A 27,118-nucleotide genomic window follows, 5' to 3' on the forward strand; every position below is an offset into this window, starting at 1 on the left:
TTCTACATTTAGTAAAATTGTTATTTTTAAATTATGTAAATATGAATAATTAATATGTTTTTTAACAACTTGCAATTTGTAACGTAAATATTTTAGTGACAGTTTGAAATCGCGCCACTTATCATACACTCATCTCCATTCATACTTGGCTTAAAATACCTACATTTGTATGGTCGCCATTTCAAAAGTAAAGTAAAGCTGTTAGTTTATACCAAATTACACTAAAACAATACTTAAAATGTTATGTCGACTGCTTACACTAATTTTAAAATAAAACTTAATTTCTAAAAAAAACTAAAACTCCAAACAAAAATTATGGCCTCGAGGTTCCCTTCCTTTCAGTATCATCTGTTTTTCAACACAAAAAACATGAAAATTCGTCAAGTGGTTGATTTAGAATCTTGCAATTAAAAAACCTCGCTTGTTTTAGCGAATTTCCCATACAGGGAATAAGCTATTACCGTGGGTAGTACTCATGGTAAGACCTGGACCCGGGACCGATTTACTTTTTTGTTTTGAGGTCCCTAGAGGCCAAATACACCATCCGTTTAAATTCATATTTATATATATGTGTCCGTTAAGACAATAACTCGAGCAAAAATGATCCGATTTTGATGAAATTTTGTATAAACGTGTAAACCTACATCTATTCGAGCGAGTTCGCGAACCAGCATGATCGGACTATTGAAACGGGGGTTTAATGGGGTCAAAATTGGCTTTTCCCATTTTTGACCCTAAAAACACAAAATTTCACAATTTAATCCCAAACCATTTTGTAGAGCTTAAAAAACAAATAATTTAGTATATTGAAGCGTTATTGTGCGCCTAATGGTTATGGAGAAAATTCCAAAATATTGTAAATTTAAAACTCCCATGTTATTTTTATGGAGAATAAGTCAACTGTAGTAGTTTAATTGCTTGTTTATGAACATATTTTCATCGAATTTGGAAAATACATTCATTTCTTACTAAACTATTAACATTTTACAAAAAATATTTTTACCCTCCCTGTTGCAGCAAACCTGAGTTCTTGTTAAACTAATTCTATTTAAATAGGGAATAAATGTGATATTTTTAAGGAGGCATTTTAGTGTAAATCCAATCAGGCTAATGGAAATCCGCGGCGGGGGTATCAATATATAAGATAACATACTGTTATTTTCAGTATTATAAGAGTTTATGATTGTTGAAATTATTAGTACCGGTACTAAAAATATTAAATTTTAATATTTCGTATAGTTTTTTGTTTGGCTCTAGATAAATATTGTAATCACTCACTAAGTAATAATTTTAGCTGTTGATACCATCAATCATTTATAGAAGTTTTAAAAACAATAGGAATAAAGAATATTTTTTTACTGTAGACCTATGTGTGAAGATCTTCTCCATATAAAAGTAACTATTAATATCACAAAGCTTATTTCATTCTTATATGATTATGTGTGATAAAAATATATAATTTCTGGATCATTTTATGATAGAGGGCTCTGGTTGTCATTGTGTAGAGTGGTGACCTTGACCTCTTAGTCATCATGTTGGTCAGCTGTAAGTAGCTTCCTGTAGTTCTCATCTCAGTCAGAACAAAGCTACCAAGTTGTGTTGTCAGCTAGCTAACCTCAAATTGCTCATCTACACCATCAGTGTCTTTGTCAACAATAAGTGTCCTCCATATTGTGAGTTTGTGTTGTTTTATTTCAATCAGATCTTTCTTTTGAGATTTCCCAGTATCGTAATAAAATAGAGCTTGCAGATTGCTGCTGTTTGCTTATTGATAAAAATGTAATACGACTAAAGGAAAAGATTGATTTGTAATAGTCAAATTAAGTTGTGAAAGAGCCTATCATTGTTTTTTTAGAAATTTCTTGCACTAACATGTGTATTTTCCTTTCTTATCAGATATAGTTAAAATTATAGAGTCAAATTAAAATTTGTGTATGGAGTAGAATTTAGTTTTCATATAAAGTTACACTGGAAACTGTTGAGGAAACAAATTTTATGATGTTGATTTTCAAATTGTATACCTTTCTTATTTTTCATTGTGTTTAATTAAAAATATGCTAGTGTTTGCATACGTATAAATTGGGAACTTTAAAGGTTGATATCGATTAAAATTATGGAAATAGGTAGTTTTGCATTAGCTGAAAATATATTATCAATACCGGTACTGAATTGTGCTAAAAAGACTTATGTTAGGTCATTTATGTCTTTGAATAGATATTGTTGTCTCTGTATTCTTTATGAGCATTTCTTTTTAAGTATTTATTTATAAGTATTATAAAATCATAACACAAACAGATACATTTTCAAGGAATTGTTTCTTAATTGTGTTAATCAATAATGAATTAAATACACATTTTAAGTGACCCTAAAATGAATACAGGTAAAGTGGTCATTGACCTATCTCTCACCACAACAGAGAATTAATTTTTAGCCACTTCTCAGGAGGGAAATCAACGTGATTTAAAATGATTGGATACCTTTATTGACTCGTCAATAGTCAAAGATATCATGTTTTATTTGTCTGATAATTGTTTAGACAAGCTTTAAGTCCAATTGATGACCCGAGACATGTTTTTTCTGGTTTTCTTATTCAATCTGGTGACATCATTACCGTTAACAGATAAAAACAGTATAAGAGTTTCAAATAATATATTTATGATTAAATATGGGAAAAAGATTACCGAGTTGTTAAATATATAGACAAAGGGAAAAAATCAGAAGACAGAGGTGTATGCTTTGTCAAAAAGTATACACAAAATAAGTTGTGTGTCCAACAAAGACTAAATATCATCAGCATATTGTTTTGTGTTGTTGTTTATCTAAGCACTTTGGACTTTCTTTATTATTGCCTCAAACGACAAGCACAAGCCAGTGGCAGATTTAGATTGAGGGGGGCGAGATTAGAGGTGAAGCCCCCCCCCTACAAAGCAAAAGTAGAATCTCTTCTCTCATTATTTACCATTCTGATTTCATAGCTTCAGTGAGCATGAATTTTGTAAACTTACCTCTGCTTGACATTCCCTAAATAGATGACGAGGAGTTTAGTGTGACAAATTACTTTACGCAATGTGTATGCACTATTACATGCAGTAAAAAAAATATGCTCCCTTCGCCCCCCCCCCCCTGGTTCGCCACTGGCACAAGCACTAGTGTACTGGTATCTCAACAGTTTCATAGATTAAACATACAAAAGATGGGTCATTCTTATGGATCCACTGAAGACAATTTCAAGACATGTTTCTGTCTAGAGTAATACTAGTGTTTTTACGCTTAATTATTTATTTCTTGAAAATTTAATATCTTTGAACTTTTTATTCTAAGTAAACTATGGCATGTCCTCTACAAGTAGAAAAAAATTACCCTATGAAATACGAGAGAAATAATTAATCAACATTAATATTCTTTTATCAGGCATATTGAAAATAAAATATATATAGGTTTAAAAAAGGCTTGAATTTTTACAATAGGATGAGAAGTCTGCTTGCAGCATCCAAACTCCAAAAAGTGTGAGTCGGTGACTCTGGCTCAGTTGGTATACTGTATTGCATCGGAATATAAATCCGAGGTGGCGTGATGTCATGGGCTTATGACTGGTGCCGCCACTAATAATTATCAGTACTACTGTATCGGCTCACCTCATAATTAATATTATGTTCCACACAGTCAGGAAACACAACGTCAAAAGAGGCCTCCTAAAAGAATCAATATTAAGTGTCTAATCTAATCTTTGATTCTCACATGGAAGGGGCTGATTAATACAAATATCTGAGGGGATTCTGTGGTAATAATTATGATTTAACATTTACTTGAAAGTTTAAACTTTTGTTCAATTTGAGAGAGTTAATGTTGAACCTCAATTGGAGATCTTTGTATCAAGGTTGACATTCCATTACACTTCTAAAATGTGCTATTGATTGATATCAGGAATAACTTTAATCAATGGTTTTGTTATCATTTTAGGTTGGGGATAATGCGGAAGTCATTGTTTTTAGTCTTAGCAGCTGTTATTATTCATCTTTGTCAGGCAAAGTTCAACTATAAATTGCCAAATGGCGGAGAGATTAAAGCAGTTTTAGTTGCTGGGTCCAATTCTTACTATAATTATAGGCATCAGGTAAGTTATAACAAATAATCATTATATAATGGGTTGAACCAGAGTCTCCTCTAACACAAAGCCGTGGCTAGACAAAAGTGGCAACACCGCTGTCAAACCGAAACAGCTGTTGCACTAATTTATAATGGACAGTATAGGAAATGTTTATGACTACACACTTCTGCTATTACCATGGCAACAGAGGTGGCCCTACATATAGGCGAACAAGGCGGTGCTTGGGGGCCCAGCACAGGCGTATTTCAGGTATTAAAAGAAGCCCACTATTGAATTTGGCATTGGGCCCCACAAATCTCTAGGGCCGCCACTGCATGGCTATAGGCATAACGCTGCAACGTTGCCACACACCAACGCCGTGTTAGCCTTGTGTTAGAGGAGGCTATGGTGGAACACAATATAAGTTGGAATGAAATACCTATTTTCTTAAATGAATATGAATAGTAAAAAACTTATTATATTTTCAGGTTTGTAGGGTTTTTGTCTTACTCAGACCATGAAAGATTAAATGTTAAGAGTATAGTTCTTGCTGATAAATCCATAAAACTAGAGTAAAGGCCAGTTGTCCAAGAAAGTGTCTGATGCTGATAAATAGACACTGGCGATGGACGCTCAGTGACTGCTATGCATTGATTTCAATGATTTTTCTGACGCTTGAGACGCTGAGTGTCTGACGGGGGGCACTGCTCCGGGAGTAGAGCAGGACGGGATCGCTGATGGCCAGCAGTCTATTGTGTCTATTGCAGTGTTGTTTCTGTGTTCTCCCGTATACTCCATACTATACAGTATCTTAATGTAATAGCTAACTTTTCTGCTCTTGTTATTGGACATGGAGTGTAATTGCATATTGTTTTGATATATCCTCTTCTTCTAGCAAAGTCGCAAATCAACTTAAACTGTTTCTTTTAAAAGTATAAAAATCACTAAACAGCCTCTTGTCTGCATTAAAGTTGTTTTTTGTAAGCATTTTAAAATATCCTTCCTCACTTCTATTTTTGAAATCACTAAACTATTTTTGAGTACACAATCGAGGTTCACTAAAGGTCCAGAATTTCCTCGTTTTCTATTTCTTAAATCAACAGGATCTTCAACACTTTGCTCTTAACACTCATACTGAGAGCAAACTACATTTTAACTCAGTCAGCAACCAATTGTTGAACTGAATAGACGCGTTCTTGGACAATGGGCCTTAAAGCGATCGACGCCCAGCGATCATCGCCCGGCGATCCCCACTCTGCGATCATCGCTTCAGATGCGTCTTGGACAATGCACCTTAAAGCAGATAAAAATATATAAACGTTACATTGATCATCACAAGATTTTTCATTATTTATTAGACATTGAAACTCGTCTACTGTGTTTAGGCCGATGTTTGTCATGCTTACCAAATACTGAAGGAAAATGGAATTCCCGACGAGAACATTATTGTGATGATGTACGATGACATAGCTTTCAGCGATGAGTAAGTTTTCCATCTACGTTAATATTGATTATTATTTTCCTAGTTTACAAGTGTATTGAAATTTAAATAAGTAAAACCTATAAATTATTTTGGCTGGAATTAAGATGCTAAATCTGTCCAGAGATTTTAGCAATTTGTTGTTAGTTCCATGAAAAATAATTAGCTCAAACACAAAATTATTATGACAATAAATAGTTTATGGAATTGGCATGAAAATATTTGTAACTTCTAGATTAGTTAAGCAAAATAAATTTTGTTTGGAATCATTTTACTTATATTTGTGCTGAAGTCAAACACATCAATAGATTTGATAACAAAGGTAAATTAATAAGAATGATAGTCACAATTTTGTGAGCCAGTGATGACTCAAGCGGTAGGCCAATGGTCCGCCCTTGTATCTCTGTGTGTGTGAGTAGCGTCGACCCTTTGTCCAGCCGCACTCGCTGAGCAAACAGAGTATACATAATAAATGTTAAATTTACAAACCAATACATATTCAACGTCTTGTATTAAGAGTTCGCAGGAAAGAAGCATGTTACACATTTTTTTGTCTACTTAAAATGTGGAAACTTTTCCTCCCATAGTTTGCAGTAAGTCAAACTAAGACATTACAAAGAGGTCATATTTCACCTTGAAGAAATAACTAAATAATATTATAGCTATACACAGTGCAGCTTGGGTCCACCACTACAGACATTAATATATCAGTTTTAAAATGTTTTTAATTTTAGAAATCCGGAAAAAGGTGTGGTCATCAACAGGCCTGGTGGCCCTAATGTGTACGAGGGAGTGAAGAAGGACTACACAGGGAAGGTATGGAAACAAAAGAGTCCTCAATGTAAATAGTCAAAAAGAAAATATTCGAATGTTCATTATTTTATTACAGAAACTTGCTGTAACATTTTAAAATTCTCTTTTGATATTCCCCACATGCTTTTTAGCGAATTTCCCTATAATTACCGTAGGTGGCACGGTAAGACCTAGGCCCGGGACCGATTTCCTTTTTTATTTTGATGTCCTCAGAGACCAAAAACACCATTCCTTCAAATTTGTATTTATGTATATACAGTAGACTCCCTCTTATCCGGACACCTTTTAACCGGACATCGGTTTAACCGGACTACACTCGGCGGAAATGACATCTCTTTAACCAGACAATTTTTATCAGCACATTGGTTTAACCGGACTAGATCGGCAGGAAGTGGGCAGTACTGAAACGTCTGTTCTCGTGGGAAAGATTTGAGACCAGTGATCACGTGTCTTGATACAATGCTCTCCTAAATTAAAGTCGAATATCACAGTAAACAGTCCGTTTTAACGAGTTTTTGGGGACGTCAGTTTAACCGGAAAACCCGTTATCCAGACTGGCCTCAGTCCCGAGGAGTCCGGATAAGAGGGAGTCTACTGTAGATTTATACATATATATATGTGTGTCCGTGAACGCGATAACTTGGGTAATTTTTCCGATTTTGATAACGGGGGGTTTTATGGGGTAAAAATTGGTTTTTCTCATTTTTGGCCCTCAAAACACAAAATTTCCCAATTTATCTCTAGGCTTTATTAAAGAGCTTTATTAAAAAAAAAAAATAATTTAGTATATCAAAGTGTTTTTGTAAAGTTATTGGTAACGGAGAAAATTCAAAAAAATTGTAAATTAAAAATTCCCATGTTATTCTTATGTAGGATAAGAAAACTGTTGTAGTTTGCTTGTTTATGGATATATTTGGATCAAACCTGGCAAATCTATTTATTTTATACTAAGCTATTAATATTTTACTAAAAAACACTTTATTACCCTCCCCGTAGGCAGCAAGTCTAGATACCCGTTAAACCTAATGTTATTTGAATATATTTAATTGAAAATCAAATCAGGCAAATGGAAATTTGCTTAGTCTGCAGGTTTGCTGCGACGGGGGTATTTATAAACCCCCTATTTATTACAAAACATTTATCAAAACATTATTGCAAACTTTTGATCAAGCTATGAGCACATCCAGTGTTCCAGCTCCATTTGATCCAGTGTTGAGCACATATCCTGGGATTTTAAAACTACTCAGTTTTATCTGGATTTCGATTTTATTGTAATTTACTATTGAAATGAATATTCCAGTTGAACAAAAATGTTCAATTCCCCTTAAATTGTATAAGAAAAAGTCAATACAAGATGTGAATTATTTTTCATTATTTTACGATTTTAACTGCTGTCCATTACTATTGTTTTATAACATAAATTTTTGCTCTTAATTTGAGTTTGAATTGAGTTTTTTTTTATGTTATGGATACCAATGTTTGTTTTTTATTAAAAGGAATCTGTTCAAATTCTTTTATGTTCATCAACATATTTATTCTGTCGTTGACTTTTGGATACTGAAGTTCTATGAACAGGCAACGGTTCTGTTCCATATCATCATCATTAGCCAATGATTAGTAGCTAATGACAAGGAAAATAGCAGTTTATTTATACTTTGACTCATTATTGCAACCATTCAACCATTCTAAGATGTAGTTTAATCTACTATAAAAAAATGAGATAACAACTAGTCATCTGGATTTTTCAACAAAACTTATTGATAATAGCTTTTTACTTCAGTCTAATTATTGAAATGCATTTAAGAAATGGCAGTGTTTTTGTTGGAATCTATATATATAAAAGGCAAAGCCCTCACTGACTCACTGACTGACTCATCACTAATTCTCTTACTTCCCATTTACCTAGGAGGCTGAAATTTGGTACACTGATTCTTTAGGCATTAAATAGGAAAACTAAGTTGTTTTTATCCTGATCGGACTCTCGGGCACCGCCCCAGTGGCTCTGGAGTTTCCCATGTTAACCTTATGAGTACTCATGTTTAAATGGAATTAATGAATCTTAACAGCTGTTTCAATTATACAAGTTGGTTCTGTTCTATGATGTTCAATAGCATTAAAGTTACAAGGATTACCAACAGGGTGCAGTACTATTATTTTTTTTTTAATTTATGACAACAGCTAATTTGCAACCAAAAGGTGAGTGAGCGTAGCAAACGAACTTCAACCTGGAAGCGAGTTAGCGTAGCGAACGAGCTAACCTGAAGGCAAGTGAGCGCAGCGAACGAGCTCTAACCTAAAGGTGAGTGAGCGTAGCGAACGAACTTCAACCAGGACGTGATTTATCCATGCAAACGAGCTCACTTATGAAGTTAAACGGGGCAAAGCCCGCGGGTACAGCTAGTTATTTGTATGTATGATTGTTAGTTTTTTTCAATAAAAATAAATAGATTGTATTTTGATTTGACAACAAGGACATAACATAACAATAACATAAACTTAATGCTTTCAACTTAAAACATAAACCTTTTGCTTGAAATTTAAAACATAAAAGTTCAATTAAGTATACCTCTCTGGTTTATCTTAAATATTTTTTACAAGTTTATTGGATTACATATTGAAGAATTTTTATCCTTTTCTTTGTTCCAGAATGTTAACAAGAAAGTTTTCTTTGATGTTTTGCTGGGAAATAAATCAGCTGTCGCAGGAGTTGGATCAGGAAGAGTTCTAGAAAGGTAAACCTTCATAAATAGTTATTTGTGTAACTAGTGTGCGAAGTGGCACTTTGCTGCACACAAGAGAAATGCTTATGCACGAGCCGCAGGCGAGTGTAGAAAGTTTCTCGAGTGCAACAAAGGCAATTTGTGCTCGTGTTACACATTATATTTTTCCTACAATTACTATAAAGCATAGAAATATTTAGTACTTCAAATACTATACAAAACTTTTTCCTAATCTTGGAACGAGTAAAAGAGAGAACTGTTGTTAAAAGATTGTGAATTGCTATTAATATAAATGGAAGCATCAATTGGAAACCTGAATGTGTTCAGGTTCAAAAATAAAAATCACTTACTCTTACTTATTATCTTTTCAGTTGGTACTAGAAAAAACTCATGCCAGTAGGAAACTTTCCATGTAACTTTCACTTTTGACTCTTGTTATTTTATGGCTTAAGATTCAAATCACTTTCTTTTTACTTAACTAACAATACAATTTTGGAAGGTTGACTTTATATGCTTCTTGCTTTACAAAGTAGTGTTGGTTGAGCTTAAGCAGTAATCATCTTACTCCAAAGCAACTTTAAACATAGATAATATTTCTTACTTCATTTGTGAAAGCTCAGCTGATTCCTTACTTTAAGTTTATAGTTATCAGTTATTATATAGAATTAAACATGCCACATCAAACAATCTTTAACATGCAGTAAAATGGTGTGAAGTAAAATTTGCTACTTATGATTTTGGGGTCTTCAAAAACCCCGTGATTGGGTACGGAAGGATCCAGAACAGGACGATGACAAGAGTTCTAAATAATTGTAGAAAATTAGGTACCGATAGCAAGTTTTACTACTTTACTTCTTGTTCCTTCTTGTACTTTAATCTTTAATTAGGTATTCTTATAAAAAGATAGGGCATTTGCCAGGAATTATTAAGGAAATTGACAGGAAAGCAGGCTTACCTTTAAATAAGTAATGGCAATGGCAGTTGCAATTTAAATCTATTACACCTTGTCAGGGTTGCCAACACAGATGAAGAGACTAAAAATTGTTTTTACTGTTGCATATGTATGAATGTGTTCACTTATTATGAATAATCCACAATATTTACACTGTTCTGTATTTACACATATGTACACACACATATTAAACATTTTTTATATACACTAGCCTGCTATGGAAGGTGAGGAATGGGGTTTATCTTAGATTAAGGTTTGGTGGGTTTCTAGAATGGGTGAACCATTGGTAGCTTAGTTCCCATCTTCTCAGTTCTGAGGGGTTGCAGTTTGGAGGCAGTTGTTTTATTATTTTTGAAGAGTAGCAGCTATTAAAATCAGATTTTGAGTGGGATGAGGCATGGTTGACTACTGGTTTGTCTTTATAATTATTTTTTTACATCTTGACGATGACCGTTCATTCTGGTACGGAACTGGTTCTTTGTTAGGCCTATATACTGAGCTGGGCAGTTTTTACATTGAAGCTGATAAATTACATTGCTGGTGCTGCAGGTGTTGTGTCCTTGAATCTTGAAAACTTCATTTGTGGCGTTGCTGGAAAAACTTGTGGTGGGGGGGTTGATGGGACACGTTTTACATCTGGAAGTATTACATGGGAAAGAGCCGTTTGGGGGTTTGTTTCTGGTTGTTGTAATTGGATCCGGTATCTTAGGATGAACAAGAATCTTTTTGATGTTAGGTGGTTGGCGAAATGTGGTGGTTGGGGGGGTTTTCAGGAAATCCTTTGTGTGTGGGGAAGCTTGGAGAATTTTGAATCCATCTTTTAGAATGGAGTTGAGGGATTGTAGGCCATGGTGGTATTCGGTTATTAGGTTTAGGTTTTGCTGTGGTTTTAGTTTCTTTGTTGGAGGGTTGTTTGATTGGGCTAAACGGATTTGGTTTTCTACAAGGTTTTTGGGGTAGCCTCTTTCAACAAATGCGTTGGAAATTTTCGAATTGAAATTGGAGAGCTCCTTTTCTGTCGAACAAATACGTTTGGCTCGGATGGCTTGGCTATAAGGTATAGATCTTTTGGTGTTGGCTGGATGACAACTGTCAAAATGTAAGTATTGTAAGTTATTGGTGGGTTTGATGTGAATGCCAGTGGTTATCAGTCCACTGATAATAATAATAATAATCCACTAATTAACTTTCTTTAATTAGGTATGTTTGATTTCAGCCATCATTTGTCAGACCATAACAATCCTGGGGCCAGCCCATAACATTACCTTATAAGTCATCAAGTGATGGTTGTGGGTTCTTTTTTAAATCAGTTTTACATGTTTTGTTTTTTATGTTCCCAGTGGTCCGAATGATCACCTGTTTGTCAACTTTGTGGATCATGGAGGTCCAGGAATTCTTTGTTTGCCATCCGAAGATATAAAAGCTTCTGAACTACTCGGAGTGTTAGAAAAGATGGCAAAACAAAAACGTTTTGAGAAGGTAGTCCTTAGTTTGTATTTCCTTTTGGCCTTTGATAAAACTTCAGTCGGAAAAAAACACTGAGTCAGTCACAAAGTTTTTTCAGAAGTTATTCCATGAAAAAAACCATAAATTTGCTTTGGTTACTGGTACTTAGAATGTTGCTTGAATATAAACATCCTTTATCCACAAAACTCAAACGAAAAATACATTTATGATCGTAAAATTACTAAAGAAACACTCTAGCAAATTAAGGTTGTTTACATAGGTAGTTAACGTTCCTCGTTTTACATAAACAAGTGGCTGGAGCTCTACATGACCAATCTTTGTTGTGACTGTCACAATATTCATTTAAAATATCGCCTACTAAACAAACTCTTTCATTCAGTAACTAAAAATATATTTTTTTCAGATGTTCTTTTACATTGAAGCTTGCGATTCTGGATCAATGTTTGACAATTTGCTGTCTGATGATCTAAATAGTGAGTATTGAAACAAATATACTTAATCTTATTTCTCCTGGTACCTGTTCCTGTGAAGTATCTTACAGCCGTCTTATACAAATCTTCACCCCTAATTTAACTATCCACTTCATTCCTTTCAAAAAAGCATTTTACCATAAACTTCTATCAATAGCCCACAAATTATTTAAGCATTTTCTTTGCTTCATATAGCCCCTTATGTGAGTATATACATGCATGCTCATTAAGGATGATGTTTTTTCTAAGACTTTAGTGCCCTTCCATTGTTTTTACATATTTAGCCCTTTTATTATTCAAACAAATTTAAAAATTGAATCCTGGACTAATTAAAATCATGATTGAGGAAACATAAAGGGAGTTAAATGGATTCAATTCCATTCATCTGTTGCAGACTTTATTTGATTCTATTTACATTAGGATCTATGGAATTGGATATTTTCAAGCACAATGAGACCTGACTTACTAAGCCCTTAATAATTGGAAGATATTGGTTCAAAAGAACATTTTTTATCTCCTTGATTTTGTTAAATCACATTTGATCTTTTAATAATACAAACTCAATAAGTGTACCTTTAATCAAGTACCAGTTTGTCATTGTTCCTTTATAAGTAAATCAATCAGTTGTTCCAAAAGTTGCCTTTATCAAGGTTCTGCTTTAACAGTTTCACTGCTTGTTTCAGTTTTTGTCATGACTGCAGCAGATCCACACGAGTCATCCTACGCTTGCTTCTACGATGAGAAACTACAAACTTACCTCGGAGATGTGTTTAGTGTCGAATGGATGCAGGATGCTGAAACTGTGAGTGTAATTGTGTCGGTCACTAAAAAAACAACAAAAATACAGCAAATATATGAACTAAATTTGAAGGAATCTTCAAGGTATATTTTTATGAAAGATCATCTGACCTAATGATTTGGATATCTTAAAATTTGTCAAATTTGTATTACCAGAAACATGTTATCACAGTTTACAAAGTAGTATATCGTCAATACTGGAAATTTTGTGTTGTATTCAGTAAGATGCAAGTTTTTATGCTATCCGTGTTTGAAGGTGTGTGGTTAATCATTTATCTTGTCAAATCGTTAACTCCTTTACATGAGAATTTTCTTGAGATTATTCAATCAATGTCAAAATAAGAAAATCCATACCCACTTTCTCTACCACTAGGTTAAAAATAAGCCAAAAAGGAGTTATATGCAATCCCTATAGAACTCACTAATTCTGTCAACTTTCATCACCGTTAAGTTAAGGTGGGCACTCACACTAGCTGAATCACATTAGTGTGGGTTGCAGTTTACTGGAATCATACCTGCTCATGTAGCACCTTAGCGCTACCGGTACACTCATTCCAATATAAATGGTTTTTCCCAATATACAAAAATTGTTATTCCCTTATACTTTAAAAATGAATATCCTACTATAACAGTTGTTGTGTTTCAGGAAGACCTGAAGCAGGAGAGTGTTAACCATCAGTTTGAGAAGGTTCGGACTGAGACAAACACCAGCCATGTAGAAGAGTATGGAGACATCGACATCGGCAACACTAAATTGAGCGAGGTCATTGGCTACCGGAGTCAGCCCCTGGCTCGCTACCAGCTTGACTTTACTGTGAGTTGCTGTTATGCATGTGCGATTGTGCGGATTTAGAGGTTGTAAAGTAAACTACCTTGCAGCCAGTTTTACAATGACAATGGACGGACATCGTTAATTGACCCATTAACAAATACCTTACCTGCCTGTATGCTGCTTGGTCGATTAATGTCCCCATCCGCTGAAGGTTTTTCCGAATCTGGTCACCCCACCGTAGTTTGGGTCTTCTTAGTGGTCGGCTCCCTCGTGGTCGTCCATTTGTAGCTAACTTCAAGAGACTGTTTTCTTCCCTTCTCGCTATGTGTCATGAACACCTTAATCTTTGGCTCTTAACAATAGCTAGCTTCTATTTCTGGGTCTTCGAAGTACCGGTTGGATAATCGTTTTATAAATTATTATTTTTGAGGATTTCAATAGTAATTTTTATCCCAAAATTTTAGACATGCTTCAAAAGCAGTCATTTGTGGCAATCAGTCTCTTTACCTTTTAATTTTCTCTTTTGTTTATAGAGTTAACTGTTTGCTGTTATTCCCAGGTACTTGAATTTGGATACTCTCTCAAAGGTCAGGTTTTTGACATTTAATGGTCCCTCGTCCTCATTAACAGATAAGGTAATGAAAACTGATTTCTATTGAATACACAAATGAAGCTAAACTGAAAGAAAGTGAAGTACTTTAAACCTTTTAAGTATTGCATAGTCTTTATCGCATCAATTATTAAAGTATCTAAAATAAGAAAATCAAGTTTTTACAGTAGCACACTCTTTGTGCGACCCTTTCAGCTACGTTCATATTGAATGATAAATTTGATAAAACTAGTGGTTCATATATATATATCTACTCTGTATACAAAGTCTGTATACAAGTCTCTGCTATAACTCTTTTGAAACTTTGGTTCTTGAAATTAGGTTACAAAAAATCTAAATCAAGTGTTGAACCTGTGTAATAAAAATGAAAGTAATTACCTGATCAGAACTAGGCTTTAAGACACTTGGAACATGTTAGGAATTGTTTACAAACAGTCAATTAAGAAAAAACATAAATAACACGTGATTAACAATTTAAACATATAGTAAAAAAGGAAAGGTAGAGTATAAAAATATTACAACAACCTGTTATAAATCAAGCTTTAGATATTGCAGCAAGTTTAAGAATAGTGTACTTTTTAACCCCCTGGTATTTAGTGTAATAAATAAATAAAGTACAGGGACCTGTTTTATTTTATATAACATCCAGGTTATTTTGTTGTCTGATGCTAGCTAAATGCTAAAAGCACCTGTAGCAGCTTTTTAATTAAATGTATCTTATTGTCTTGAAAAATTTGAGTAAATATGTGTCACTGTTTCGGTTCATTCAACATTGTGTACCCATGTAGTTTTAATCAATTTATTATTTTAGTATATTGATTAATGTTTGTTTATGTAGGATGCCGTGCCTACACACCATGTCCCGGTAGCAATTCTGGGACGACGAATCCAAGCTGCCAAAAATTCTGAAGAAAAGAAGAAATTACAAAAGGAACTCCATGACATGTTACAGGTAATGTGATAAGAGTTTGTATTATTTTCATGACTTTGACACATATATGTTTTACATTATGACTTTCATGGCTTTAAATCTCAACTTTTTTATATTACAGTCACGGAAGGAGGTTAACAATTTCTTTTTGAAACTGGTTCAAGAAGCTATAACTCCTACCAACACAAATCTCCTTTACCAACAGACTGTCTTGAACAGGCCATCTCTGACAAAGAAGAATCTTCCTTGTTATGAAAATGCCCTCACACATTTGAACAACGATTGTTTCAACATTAGTGATGTAAGTAACATTTTATATTGGTAGCAATAAATAAGAAGAAGAGTTAATTCAAGGGCACTGTCAATATTTGTTACCAAGTACAAGTTTACATAAATATAGTTATTCCTCTTCATATAACAGTTAGGTTAAAAGTTTATATTTTTGTCATAGTGAGACTGATAGTAGAGGTGGTTTGTTCAAAATGTAACTTCAGTAAAAACATAGGTAAGGATTTCTGATTTAGATCAACTTAACTTGTAACTAGCCCAGAGTTTTGGAATATTTACTTAAAACCTTTGTCCATACTTTTTTGCAATAAAACAAAAATTCAATTATACAGACATTGAGTCAAAGGGAGCATTATTAATATATTTTGGTTTTAAGGAACATACAAACACTAGATAATTTGTCCCATGACATAGTTTTCTTTGAAAAGGGATTTCAGAATTTAGCTAGCTTGAAAAATTGTGCTCAGGGGCACAACTACCTGTATGTAGTTTTTTCGTAACAATTATTTGTTTTATAGGCACAAAAAAAACATCACAAAACAAATGCGTACCCTAATAACATAATAACTAATAAGTGTTATGTTTTGTGATCTTTAATTTGTGTTTCTATTAGAGCCTGAAGTCCATTTTTCTCAGGTAAGCTAGCGGAACACGATCCACTTATAAAACAGTTGCTAACCAGTCACTTGGTTTTTGTTTGAAGATATCATTTTGGTAAATAATACTTGGTTTCCAAACTATATCTGAATTGCTATCTCCTTTTTTCAGAATCCGTTTGTCAGATCACACCTTCACAAACTCATCAACATGTGTGAGGCCATGTCAGAGGACCAAGTCATCAGGAAGATAAAATCTTTGTGCCAAGGAAAAGCAAAACCAACTGGAATTGTCTAGTTCATGTTTTATATAAAATAATGTCTGTTGTTTTTTAATTATATGTATTTGAATTGCTTTTGTGCTATGCTGTAAAGAATCAAGCTTTCATAATTCTTTGTGATAATTTTTGTTTAATTGCAGTTTTTATTGTTAAATAGATAATTTTTAATGATCGTGATTACAAAATCTTTGAAAATGTAATAGTGTAGCTTTGGCGTTTAAACCTCATTCTTTTCAAACATTATCCACCAATCGAACAAGCTTTAAACTTATTAAATCACTTCACCCAATCTGTGCTGAGATCTTGGTTTCTGTAACACCTTTTTGTACGTTGCTCCAGAAATATCTTAAATTTTAATTGTATTATAAATTCATCAAATGTATCCTCATATAGTGTAGCATGGCAAAACAATTTCTTTATTTCTTAGTTGCGATTGGAGGCAGAACGCTCTAAAGCAAAGATTCCACTTGAGACATAACTTCAAATGAAAGTCTTGAGACAAAATCAGAGTTGTTCACTTAATTACATTATTAACTGATATAACTACACAACTGGGTGTATTTAAACTTTTAACTCAAGTTTAAATGAATGGAGTGTAATGCATTGTGTAGTTTAGTTAATAAGACCAGTTATTTAATCAGCCAGGACCAAATAAATTTAAGCCACTTTCGCTGACAATCTTTTGAGCAGCAGCTTTGATACTTTTGGAATATTTTTTCAAGCTTAAGAGTTGGTGTTTTGAGTATAGTGTGATATAATTGTTACAAGCTCTTGTCCAAGAATTTCCTACAAAATTCCTAGGAAATGAAATGCAACAGTTCATAAAATTTTGTATAATTAAATAATATATAAATAGCCTATTACCAGTCAATTAAGCCTATTTCAAACACAAGCTAAAGTAAAAATAATTATATATATCTAAACCAAATCTCAAAAAGTAATTTACCCAAATTAACTTTCATATAATATTAATTGGCCTGAGTGACTAAAAGTGAACTTCAAGATCTAGAAGACCTGAATACATTGTTGCTGAAAAACATGTGTTAGGTAACAACTGGATTTGCTTCTTCTACCATGAACTAGCCTGATGAAAGTGTAAAAACTAGTTTGTATGATTTTTATATTATAATATTTTCTAGTAAAAAGTGAAAAGCTAAACCAATAGTCTAATTATTTCAAATAGTTTAAACAAGAAGAAATGTGGAAACTTGGAAGAAATTTGGTAATCTCCATCTTATTATTACAGACAATTCTATTTAAGTGTTGGACAATTTGAGAACATTAGCCTAATTCTGAGGTGGATCGAGTAGCCTCCTAGCTGTTAAAATTTATATTCTTGATTCAAGTAAAAACTTTTGTTTTAGAACAACCTTATCCAAATTCTATATAAAATTATTTAGTAAAAAAAAGAAATCAAAGGCTAACTTTATTATCATAAAAAAAAAATTTCAAATTAAAATAGGCTATTAGCAAGGAAATTGGTAATAAAAGAGAGTTCCAAGCACGAACCTATAAAAACCCTGAGGTTGCAATTGGCGCCCAACGTGGGGCGCCAATTGCAACCTCAGGGTTTTTAGGTTCGTGCTTGGAACTCTCTTTTATTACCAATTTCCTTGCTAATAGCCTATTTTAATTTGAAACTTTTTTTATGATAATAAAGTTAGCCTTTGATTTCTTTTTTTACTAAATAATTTTATATAGAATTTGGATAAGATTGTTCTAAAACAAAAGTCTTTACTTGAATCAAGAATATAGATTTTAACAGCTAGGAGGCTACTCGATCCACCTCAGAATTAGGCTAATGTTCTCAAATTGTCCAACACTTAAATAGAATTGTCTGTAATAATAAGATGGAGATTACCAAATTTCTTCCAAGTTTCCACATTTCTTCTTGTTTAAACTATTTGAAATAATTAGACTATTGGTTTAGCTTTTCACTTTTTACTAGTTACTAGAAAATATTATAATATAAAAATCATACAAACTAGTTTTTACACTTTCATCAGGCTAGTTCATAATAGAAGAAGAAAATCCAGTTGTTACCTCACATGTTTTTCAGCAACAATGTATTCAGGTCTTCTAGATCTTGATGTTCACTGTTACTTTTTAGTCACTTAGGCCAATTTATAGTATATGAAATTTAATTTGGGTAAATTACTTTTTGAGATTTGGTTTAGATATATATAATTATTTTTACTTTAGCTTGTGTTTGAAATAGATTTTAAACATAGTATATTTTAAATAGGCTTTTAGGCTTAATTGACTGGTAATAGACTATTTATTTATTATTTAATTATATACAAATTTATGAACTGTTGCAGAAAACAATGAAGCGATATCAATGACTATTTCGATACACAAGTAGACATCCCATCTATATGAACCAGCTGTTGCCAATTTTTTTACTAACAAATGTAATTTTGTGAGCCCCTCATAGAATGTGCTAGTGGCTAAAACCCTATTGTCCACCTTAATTTTTGTTGCTGACATAGTTGATGGATCATAACAGTTGCTATAGCACATAATAAATCGTTCTATCAGTTTGACTTGGTAAAAAAAATCGTTTGTTCAAAAGAAATTTGTAATTTAGATCAGCGCAATCTGTTGGTGGCTATCATCAACTTCGCCGAATTTGATTAAAAAAAGGCAACCACTTTAAAATGGGGATGGAATGTCTCGTTGTATCAATAGTCAAAGGCGGTAGGTTAGGAAATTGAGTTTGTTCCACTTAAAAATACACAGTACCTTTTCTCTATCTTGATCATTTTGGATTCACCATGTATGTCTAATAGTATCTGATCATTTGTTTATTGAACACTACATTGTTCAATATTATGTTTACAATTCAATACCTTTTGTGTGCTATAGCTGGGTGGTTATAGTTCTTTGGCTAAACAATAACAGATTTAGTTTTAACTGCTTTCCTTTATGTGTTTGTGATTCTCCATACAAAATGCCACTGACTATTTGACATTGAAAACCAAAAACAAGACAATAACGTGGAGTTGAGTGAATTTAAAGTAGTACAAACTTGCAGGTTAATTTTTGTAACATGCTTACTTCATTTACGGAATTTAGGCTGTAGGCCTACCCAATCCGTCATATCCAAGCAGTTATCTCATCAATGCAAGAAGTTAGCATTAATCAATCAAAAATGCATAGTTAAGTTCATGACAGAAATCACTCAAATGTACACTTAAAATAAATATTTATCCATAGCAGAATCACAAAAAGAAAACTTCCAGAAAATTTATTTCTTTAGGTAACAAGTCTCACCAGTTTAAAAACAAAGAAGATTAGGAGACTGAAAAATACCATACGAAAATTAAGCAACATTATGCTTTATTGATGTAATCAAAATAATACATAAAAGGTTCCATTTCGTAAACTGATTACAATGTTCAAACGTCCTCGGGATGAGAGGAGTGATGTTTGACACAAATTAAACTTTATCAACAATATCCACATTTACACCAATCAACATCTCAGTAATGTACGGTAACATTTACAAAATTTTTCAAACAATAATATAATGATTTTAAAAGATAAATCATAAAGCTGTACATGTTAATGATGAACGCACTTTTAACTTTTTTAATCATCAGATAACAAACCAAGCACAATCATTTAATTCAAGAATCGTAATAGAAAGTCTTCAGTTTAAAAGTACTTTAAGATTAAAAAGCTCGAGAAGGAATGTCAAAGAGTTATTAAACGCTAAATTCAGAAATCCAAAAACTAGTTCTGTTATAAACGGTCCATTGTCCCTAAAACATGTATAACTATACAAAATAATATACAATTAGTTTAAACTTATGCTAACACACAGAATATTTTAACATATTACCATCTCATCTGAACAAAATCAATTATTCATTTTATTAGTTCTAAAAATCCTACACTTTAGTAAAAAAGACTAATAACTTATTAGAATTTGTAATATAATACAAATAATGTAATTTAAATTAATCCATGCGGCTGTGTACATAATTAACATTTGCACTGACACAAATAACAATCAGTAATATTACAACATATTACAAAGCAATGGCCAAAATAATGAGGATCAGGTTATCTGAAAAGTATTTATTACATTAATACACTGAATTTACAATAATATACAATATTTATATTTTAACATGATATTTGCATACTCCTACACGAGATTTAAAAAAGATTTTGTATTCTTTGTTGAGTTCAACAAAAATAAACTATAGAAAACTATAATACACAACCATATAGTTTTAGATCATTTTTCCACACTTAAAGGTCATTGAACCTTATTCTTAATATTTATTTTGCAACTAAACATTTTTTTAAATACCTGTGCACGTAATTGCAAGTTTATTCAGCATAGCCTCCAAGATTGATTTATGGCAATATAAAGTATGTTTACATACCTTACATGGTCAATCGTAATTTAGTCTCGGCCGACAAGTTCCAAAACAACTTTAATTTTCAAGCCTCTTGTCGTCAAGCATAAAATTATTTGAACACATTGTCGTCGTCACACAGAAATACAACATATCTTCACATAAAACACAGATACTCTAAGTTCAACTACCCGGTTGTTGGTAGTTGAGTATCATGTCCATCGTCGTGCGTGGTATGGCCGGCTGTGCATTCTTCTACGTTAACATAATATATATGTGTTCAAGTAAATTAAATGTTTAATTTTTGTGTACTGATGGCGACAATGTGTTCAAATAATTTTATGCAACACAAGCGGCTAGAAAATTAAACAGTGCTTTCAAAACTAGTCACCCGAGACTAAGTTAGAATTGACGACATAAACCTAAACATATTTTATATTGTTATAATTAGTTGCAAGATGTTTCTTACATCTAATAAATTAAAGCTTTAAAAAACTTGAAATCTGTGTCCAGTTATATACATTAAACACATACAGGTCTATACAGTACACAAAATAACTTCAAGAAATCCAGTTAGTAAGTACCTTGTCAAAAGTAATATTATATAGTTTAAATCAATTTATTCAAAACCTGGCATTTTTGATTGGTCATAAGAATATATAAATGAAATCCCATTTTCCTGGGTAAAAACGGTAAGCAATCTGCTTCACAAAATTATCCACCCAGACCGCAATATATTGAACACATTCATGGGCAAAAGGAAACACACAATGATTTTTTTCTGTCCAAAGTTGTTAAAACATCAATAGGCCTACATTAGACCTAGTAAAACAGTTGATAAATCCAAATGTTTTTGGTGAATATTTAACCTTTTTTAAGATCACAGTTATAATATCAGATTATGTTTGTGACAGAATGCAATGAGGTGCTATAGGCCCAAACCTTACGGATCTTGTGGACATCTGTCTCTTCACCAACAAATTTGATCGTTCAAGGTATTCAATCCAGTGCAATTCTATATTTTTTGTGACTACACATGCTATTTGATATAAATTGCTCAAATAATGATCAAGAGCGCTATCCCAACCTTACAGTTTGATTTTCATGCCTTAGGGTGAAAACATAGTGGAGCGGCAAAGCTAGAGCGTAGCTGAGCAGAAAAAATAATATATTAACGTAGGTGCCCCAAAACATAGTGGAGTGGAGAGTGAAGCTGGTACCCGCGCCAACATGCTAGCTGTGATATTCGAGGGTTTTATCAAGGTTTGAGGCTTAGCGGTCAAATCATTTACATACATGGTTTAAAATGTAGTTTTATTTCGCCAGTTCCCAAAACGGTTCTCTTTGAAGCCAGGACTAAAGCTAATAATAGGGCCTACCAATATATCAAACAATAACTATATAACTAAAACTTGTAATAATTCATGTCAGAATGTACAGTATCCACTTGAATGACACATTTAAAATATGGAATTTATCTTACAAACAGTTTTTACTATTTCACACAATAATACAACATTTCTAGAAATGCTATAATTTACAATTTTACTGTTTTAAATATTTAAGCAGTTGTATAGCCTAAGCCTAATGAATGACTTTGCTGTACCTTTCACCATCATCATTGGGTTTTTTTCATTGGTTTCTTTACAAAACCAGTGCATATCCTCTCATATAAGGATAAATTAGCTTTTATTTATGTAGGCCTATATTCAAAATTAATTGCTGTACTTAGGCTTCTTGACTGGCTACCGTCGCCGCTCTACTAGTACATGTGAAGCGCCGCTACCATCTGAGATAAAAGACTCTCTACCTAACCGCTCCACCATGTATTCAACCTCAGGTGGTTCGCACTGGAGTAGCCACATTACTTACTGTAATCTTCGCCTGTTCTCCTTTTACAAGCAATGAAATTCTATCTAATAATTGCCTAACGAATAAGTTGGAATTATGGCCATACAGTTGTAAATTTTTTTTTGTTTGGCTTGATGATAATTTTTATTTTCCCTTTCATGAGTAAAAGATCCCTCACATCAACCAATAATCCAAACCATCTGTTAGGGGAAAAAGGCTAGGCCCACCAGTACTGATGAAAAAGGAAAAATAAAGCTATGTGTTCTTACATAATAACCAGGCTGTCCACCGAGGTTGTACATGAATTTAGATGCCAGGGGAAAGTCTGTAAATTTTGCCTCAACAATAGCCTATAGTCAAGCGTCCATTCATTAACGGAGTTCTCTTTTAAGGTCATTGCGTGATAAAGAGAATCGGAGAGACGACTTGGGTGTTGTCATGATTGTGAAAGCAATATATTTATGGCCACCTACAGTTACAAAATACATAGGCCTAGGCTAATGTTTAAGTTTTTTAAATGTAATTTTACGGCATTTATGTCTAAAATCCCAATGATTTGGTAATCTGAACAGGGCCTATAAAATAGCCTACTGAATTCAGTTCCAATAAGTTCAGATCAGCATGACTCTGGTGTATTTTGTGTGTTTTTTCATAAAGATAGGTGAAAAAATTCTTTATCTTCAAATAACTTGTTTATAAAAGCAACCTCAATAAGAATTGAACCTTAGTTTATAAGCAACAGAGATCTAAAATTTTTCTGTTAATTATAACCTTGGGCATATTAGGATTCAAATTAAATACCGGCCTAGGATTCATCTTCCACAGGCCTATATGTTTAGAAAATACATTTTTTCTCAATATCTTAGTAAATATTGGCCTATAAATTTTAGTACCGGTATAGGCCTATATTGAAAACTTTTGGAGCCCACATTGTTGGAAATTACCTTTTTCTAGTGCGGCTAGTAGGCCAACACTAATTCCACATTTTTTAGACACACAATTTAGCTTAGGTAAAAATCTGGAAATGCAATAAAATCGGATGTGTTAGTGAGCCACTTAAGAATTTAACTGGTTAGGCCTAGTTGAAGAAATTAATCAATTTTTGCCCAGAAACAATAGTATTTATAATCTAAAGGAACATATCCCAACTACTTCCTTGGTAGAATATATTACGGTAAGTTAATTTAAACTAACCAAGGTGGTATTTCTGATACCAACTACGACAATGCACATCTGTACTGATTCTAAATCCATCTTAAGTTGAATCAATATGATAAGTTAATAAAGATAAGAGAAAATGGCTGCACAAAATATTAAGCTTGTAACACCTATGGATATTTAACTAATCTTTACCTTGCTTAAATTATACCGCCCATCGAGTAGAATGGAAAGGCCCCAAAATGAGTATTAACAGGTGTCTTGGGTGACGCACAACCATACAAAAAATCATCCGACTGCAGTTGCGTTCTGTTGAGGGTGGGTTCTGATGTAGACCTGTGGATCTTCGGCAAAGCTCGCTGGAGACTCTCTAATGACACTAAAATTTGACGAAATAATGGACGTTCCTCTCTTTTTACTTTTATGCAGTCTTCAGTCAGTCTTCGCAATGCCTTGGGCGTTTCAGAATAAAGCTTCTCAAGATCAGGACGAAGGAAGCCTCGACCAACCATGTAAAATATGACATCTTTGTCATTGCTTGAGTAAGGAAGCTGGCCAGAAAATAGTTCATATAAAACAATCCCAAACGCATAAACATCAGATTGAAAACTGTAAGGATTTTCCTCAGCCATTCGGATCACCTCAGGTGCCATCCATAGAATGGAGCCGGTCGGCTGTAGAGACTGCTGACCGCCGGACCAACGAGTTTTCACTGTTGCAAGGCCAAAATCACCAATTTTCACTGTTAAGTCATGTAAAAATATGTTATTACTCTTCAAATCCCTGTGTATGATGTTCTTTGCGTGAAGATAGTCCATTCCTTGTGCTATTTGTCGTGAAATCTCAATCAGTGTTAGGACTTCAAACTTAGTTTCCAGCACATGGAGATGTCTGTATAAACTCGAACCTTCACACCACTGTGTTACAATGGCGAGTTGAGGTTTACTAACACAGCCCATAAATAAGAGAATATTTAAATGACGTGTTTTCCTTAAGACTGCTACCTCGTTCTTGAACGCTTGAAGCTGTGTTGGTGTGGGGTCTTTCACATTTAGGGTTTTCACTGCAACAGGACCGTGCCAATGACCTTTGTATACAGTTCCGAAAGAACCAGATCCGATTCTTGGCCCAACAAGGATTTCATCAGCAGGGATTTCCCAATCTTCTATAGATTCTCTAGGAGCATCTTTGTGGATCTTAATTTTGTTTGCGCTTTCATCCGCACTTCGAGCTCTTGGTCTCCAAGGTTTTAAAGCATTAGTAGGAGATGCCTGGGCACTTTGACTGTGTGATAGTCTATTGTTAACAACTGGTCCGGGAGCAGTAGTTGAACCTAAACTGACAAATTCTTTTAATGAGGTTATTTCACCTCCAATAGGATTGACAAGATTATAGCACACATTAGGTGCAGAACTTGATCTTTCACCATGACCAAGAGCTCTTGGATGCCGCCCATAACCAGACGGGACCTGCAATATGCCAGCAGAAGTCTCTGTATTTTGTGCAAGAAGCATCTGATAGTAGGTATCTTGCATACGAACCTGTTGACAAAGAGCTGGGACTCCTCCTGCACATCGCTGATGAAATCTGTAGCCACAGGTCCTACAGTAAAAGCCTTGAAACAATAGTCGTCGACAGCACTCACAAAACGCTAATGAAAAGAATGTCTTGCGGACAAAATTGTGTGAGATACTTGTCGCAATTGGAAACTTATCCAGAATTTCAACACGAATTTCGTCACAATCAATCGTAGAAATATCAGCATCCCACGGTATTTGGACACCAGAAGGAATATTGTAGACGATACAAACTTCTGGTGTCAAGTTTCGCAGTTTCATTGCTTTCGATAAAGCCTCTCGAACACTCTGTCCCGGTCTTACCTGTACACTAGTACGCTGTTGATTGGGTAAGTGAGCTCGTACAACTGCCCTAAGATGTGTTTTCACAGGTTTGCAATGTTGGTCATACAAAGACTGTTGATCATATAAAGAACTATAATCACTATCAGCAAGGGTATCTTGAGGACTAGCCCTTCCATTACTTATCTCTTCTATTAACTGTTGCTCTTTTACTTCAAATTCGTGTAATTTACTTGTTAGCTCGTGGTATTCACTTAGATACATTGAGGGAGGATGCTGGAATCCTGCAAACTTAGCAAGTAGAGCGTCAATATTTTCTCTAGTTAAATTAATTACACTCCGAATATTTATCAGTTCATCTTGTAAACTTTCCAAATCTTCAGAGTCCGAGGTCATTTTTATAAACGATTATAACACATGCACAACGAAACAAAAGCTTTATAATAAGTAAAAACTACAACATTATAACCTTTCAATAGTTCGATATAGGTTGGTATTTGGTTGGTAATGTTGAAAACTGAAACTGTTTGACAGCAACAGCGCTCGGGTGAGAGTAGAAGATAGTTGGTTGATGTCTGCTACTAAACAGCGTTGGATTTTTTAGTGGCCAATGTATATACATTACAAAAAGTACACGAAAAACTGAAAGAACCCCAAGAACCCCATATTCAAATGAAATCCTAAGAAACAAGGTTGTTTTGTGAAAACATTGTTTTAGTTAAAATCCATTCAACATCCTATGTTGTTACATGGTAAAATGTTGTTTAACTTGCAATGTTTATTTTATTTTACATTCCAACGGACAGCTCCATTTTGATATTTCATACAAATTAGTGAAATACAAACAAGACTTTCTTAAATCTAGTTATAAAGTAATATTGAGTGAAAACAAAGAAATTAGAATAATTTGATAACAACAACAAAGAGAGACGGCAACAAGATGGCAAAAAGACAGCGGTTGCAACAAAACAAGTGAAAATAAACAAAACAGTTACAACAAAACACATCAGTAAAAGCGTTACAATGGATAACAATAATAAATTTGATTTGAGTAGATAACAATAATAATTAACAAAAAATAAACTTTTAAATTCATTAACAAGAATAAATAGATTAACAAAGAAAAACTATGTGAGTTAACAAAGAAATAAAGTTACAACAAAGATAACAATGTTAACAATGATAAATTGAAAAATTGAAACAAAGTAACAGTGTTGTAGACTATGAAAAGACAAAAACAAAAGGAATGGACTACGTAAACATTCTTCTAATCCTTCGCTTGAATGAGGCAACACCATCCAGGAAGAAGTCAACACCATCAGACACTCCGTTTCCTGCTCGTTGCATGCGTGCCACAGCCCCATTTGCCTCGTAGTTCGTGCGGTGGTGTAGTCTTGCAAAGAGGTCTCTTGAACGGGTGCTCGAAGGAGTTTTGAACTGGATCTGACGCAGGATTTCAGGACAGTTAATACTACCATTTAGTATTTTATGAAGAACTGTCAGATCAGCAATAGTCCTACGATCCTCCAGAGGCTGAAGGCCAAGGACCCGGGACAGGTCTTCAACTGGAACCTGGTGATATGGAATTCCATTTCTGACCCCAACCATCCTG

General features: G+C 33.7%; 2 protein-coding genes across 2 annotated transcripts; one reads left to right on the plus strand and one right to left on the minus strand.

Annotated features, from left to right (window-relative positions):
- Window positions 1–1,550: 1,550 nt before the first annotated feature.
- On the plus strand, window positions 1,551–16,465 carry LOC128991876 (legumain-like). The gene is made up of 12 exons (XM_054415126.1): window positions 1,551–1,673; window positions 3,961–4,114; window positions 5,473–5,570; window positions 6,302–6,383; window positions 9,027–9,112; window positions 11,393–11,531; window positions 11,923–11,992; window positions 12,673–12,791; window positions 13,434–13,601; window positions 15,008–15,121; window positions 15,222–15,401; window positions 16,157–16,465. Exons 2-12 carry the CDS (start codon window positions 3,971–3,973, stop codon window positions 16,280–16,282), a joined length of 1,326 nt encoding a protein of 441 aa, XP_054271101.1. The 5' UTR covers window positions 1,551–1,673; window positions 3,961–3,970; the 3' UTR covers window positions 16,283–16,465.
- Window positions 16,466–19,596: 3,131 nt separating this feature from the next.
- Window positions 19,597–26,010, minus strand: LOC128992034 (raf homolog serine/threonine-protein kinase Raf). Its single transcript, XM_054415381.1, has one exon. The coding sequence runs from the start codon at window positions 25,900–25,902 to the stop codon at window positions 23,848–23,850; it is 2,055 nt and encodes a 684-aa protein (XP_054271356.1). The 5' UTR covers window positions 25,903–26,010; the 3' UTR covers window positions 19,597–23,847.
- Between the last annotated feature and the right edge of the window lie 1,108 nt (window positions 26,011–27,118).

The sequence above is a fragment of the Macrosteles quadrilineatus genome, unplaced genomic scaffold (assembly GCF_028750875.1).
Source record: "Macrosteles quadrilineatus isolate MER2022 unplaced genomic scaffold, UCM_ALF_1.0 Scaffold_4__1_contigs__length_99947679, whole genome shotgun sequence".
In the NCBI taxonomy this organism is placed as follows: domain Eukaryota; kingdom Metazoa; phylum Arthropoda; class Insecta; order Hemiptera; family Cicadellidae; genus Macrosteles; species Macrosteles quadrilineatus.

Excerpts from the sequence above, each read along its gene's own strand:
- LOC128991876 (XM_054415126.1), top strand. The coding sequence starts at position 3,971 with ATGCGGAAGTCATTGTTTTTAGTCTTAGCAGCTGTTATTATTCATCTT. Across the intron at positions 6,384-9,026 it reads AGAAGGACTACACAGGGAAG|AATGTTAACAAGAAAGTTTT; the intron begins GTATGGAAACAA and ends TCTTTGTTCCAG. Across the intron at positions 12,792-13,433 it reads GGATGCAGGATGCTGAAACT|GAAGACCTGAAGCAGGAGAG; the intron begins GTGAGTGTAATT and ends GTTGTGTTTCAG.
- LOC128992034 (XM_054415381.1), bottom strand. The coding sequence starts at position 25,902 with ATGACCTCGGACTCTGAAGATTTGGAAAGTTTACAAGATGAACTGATA.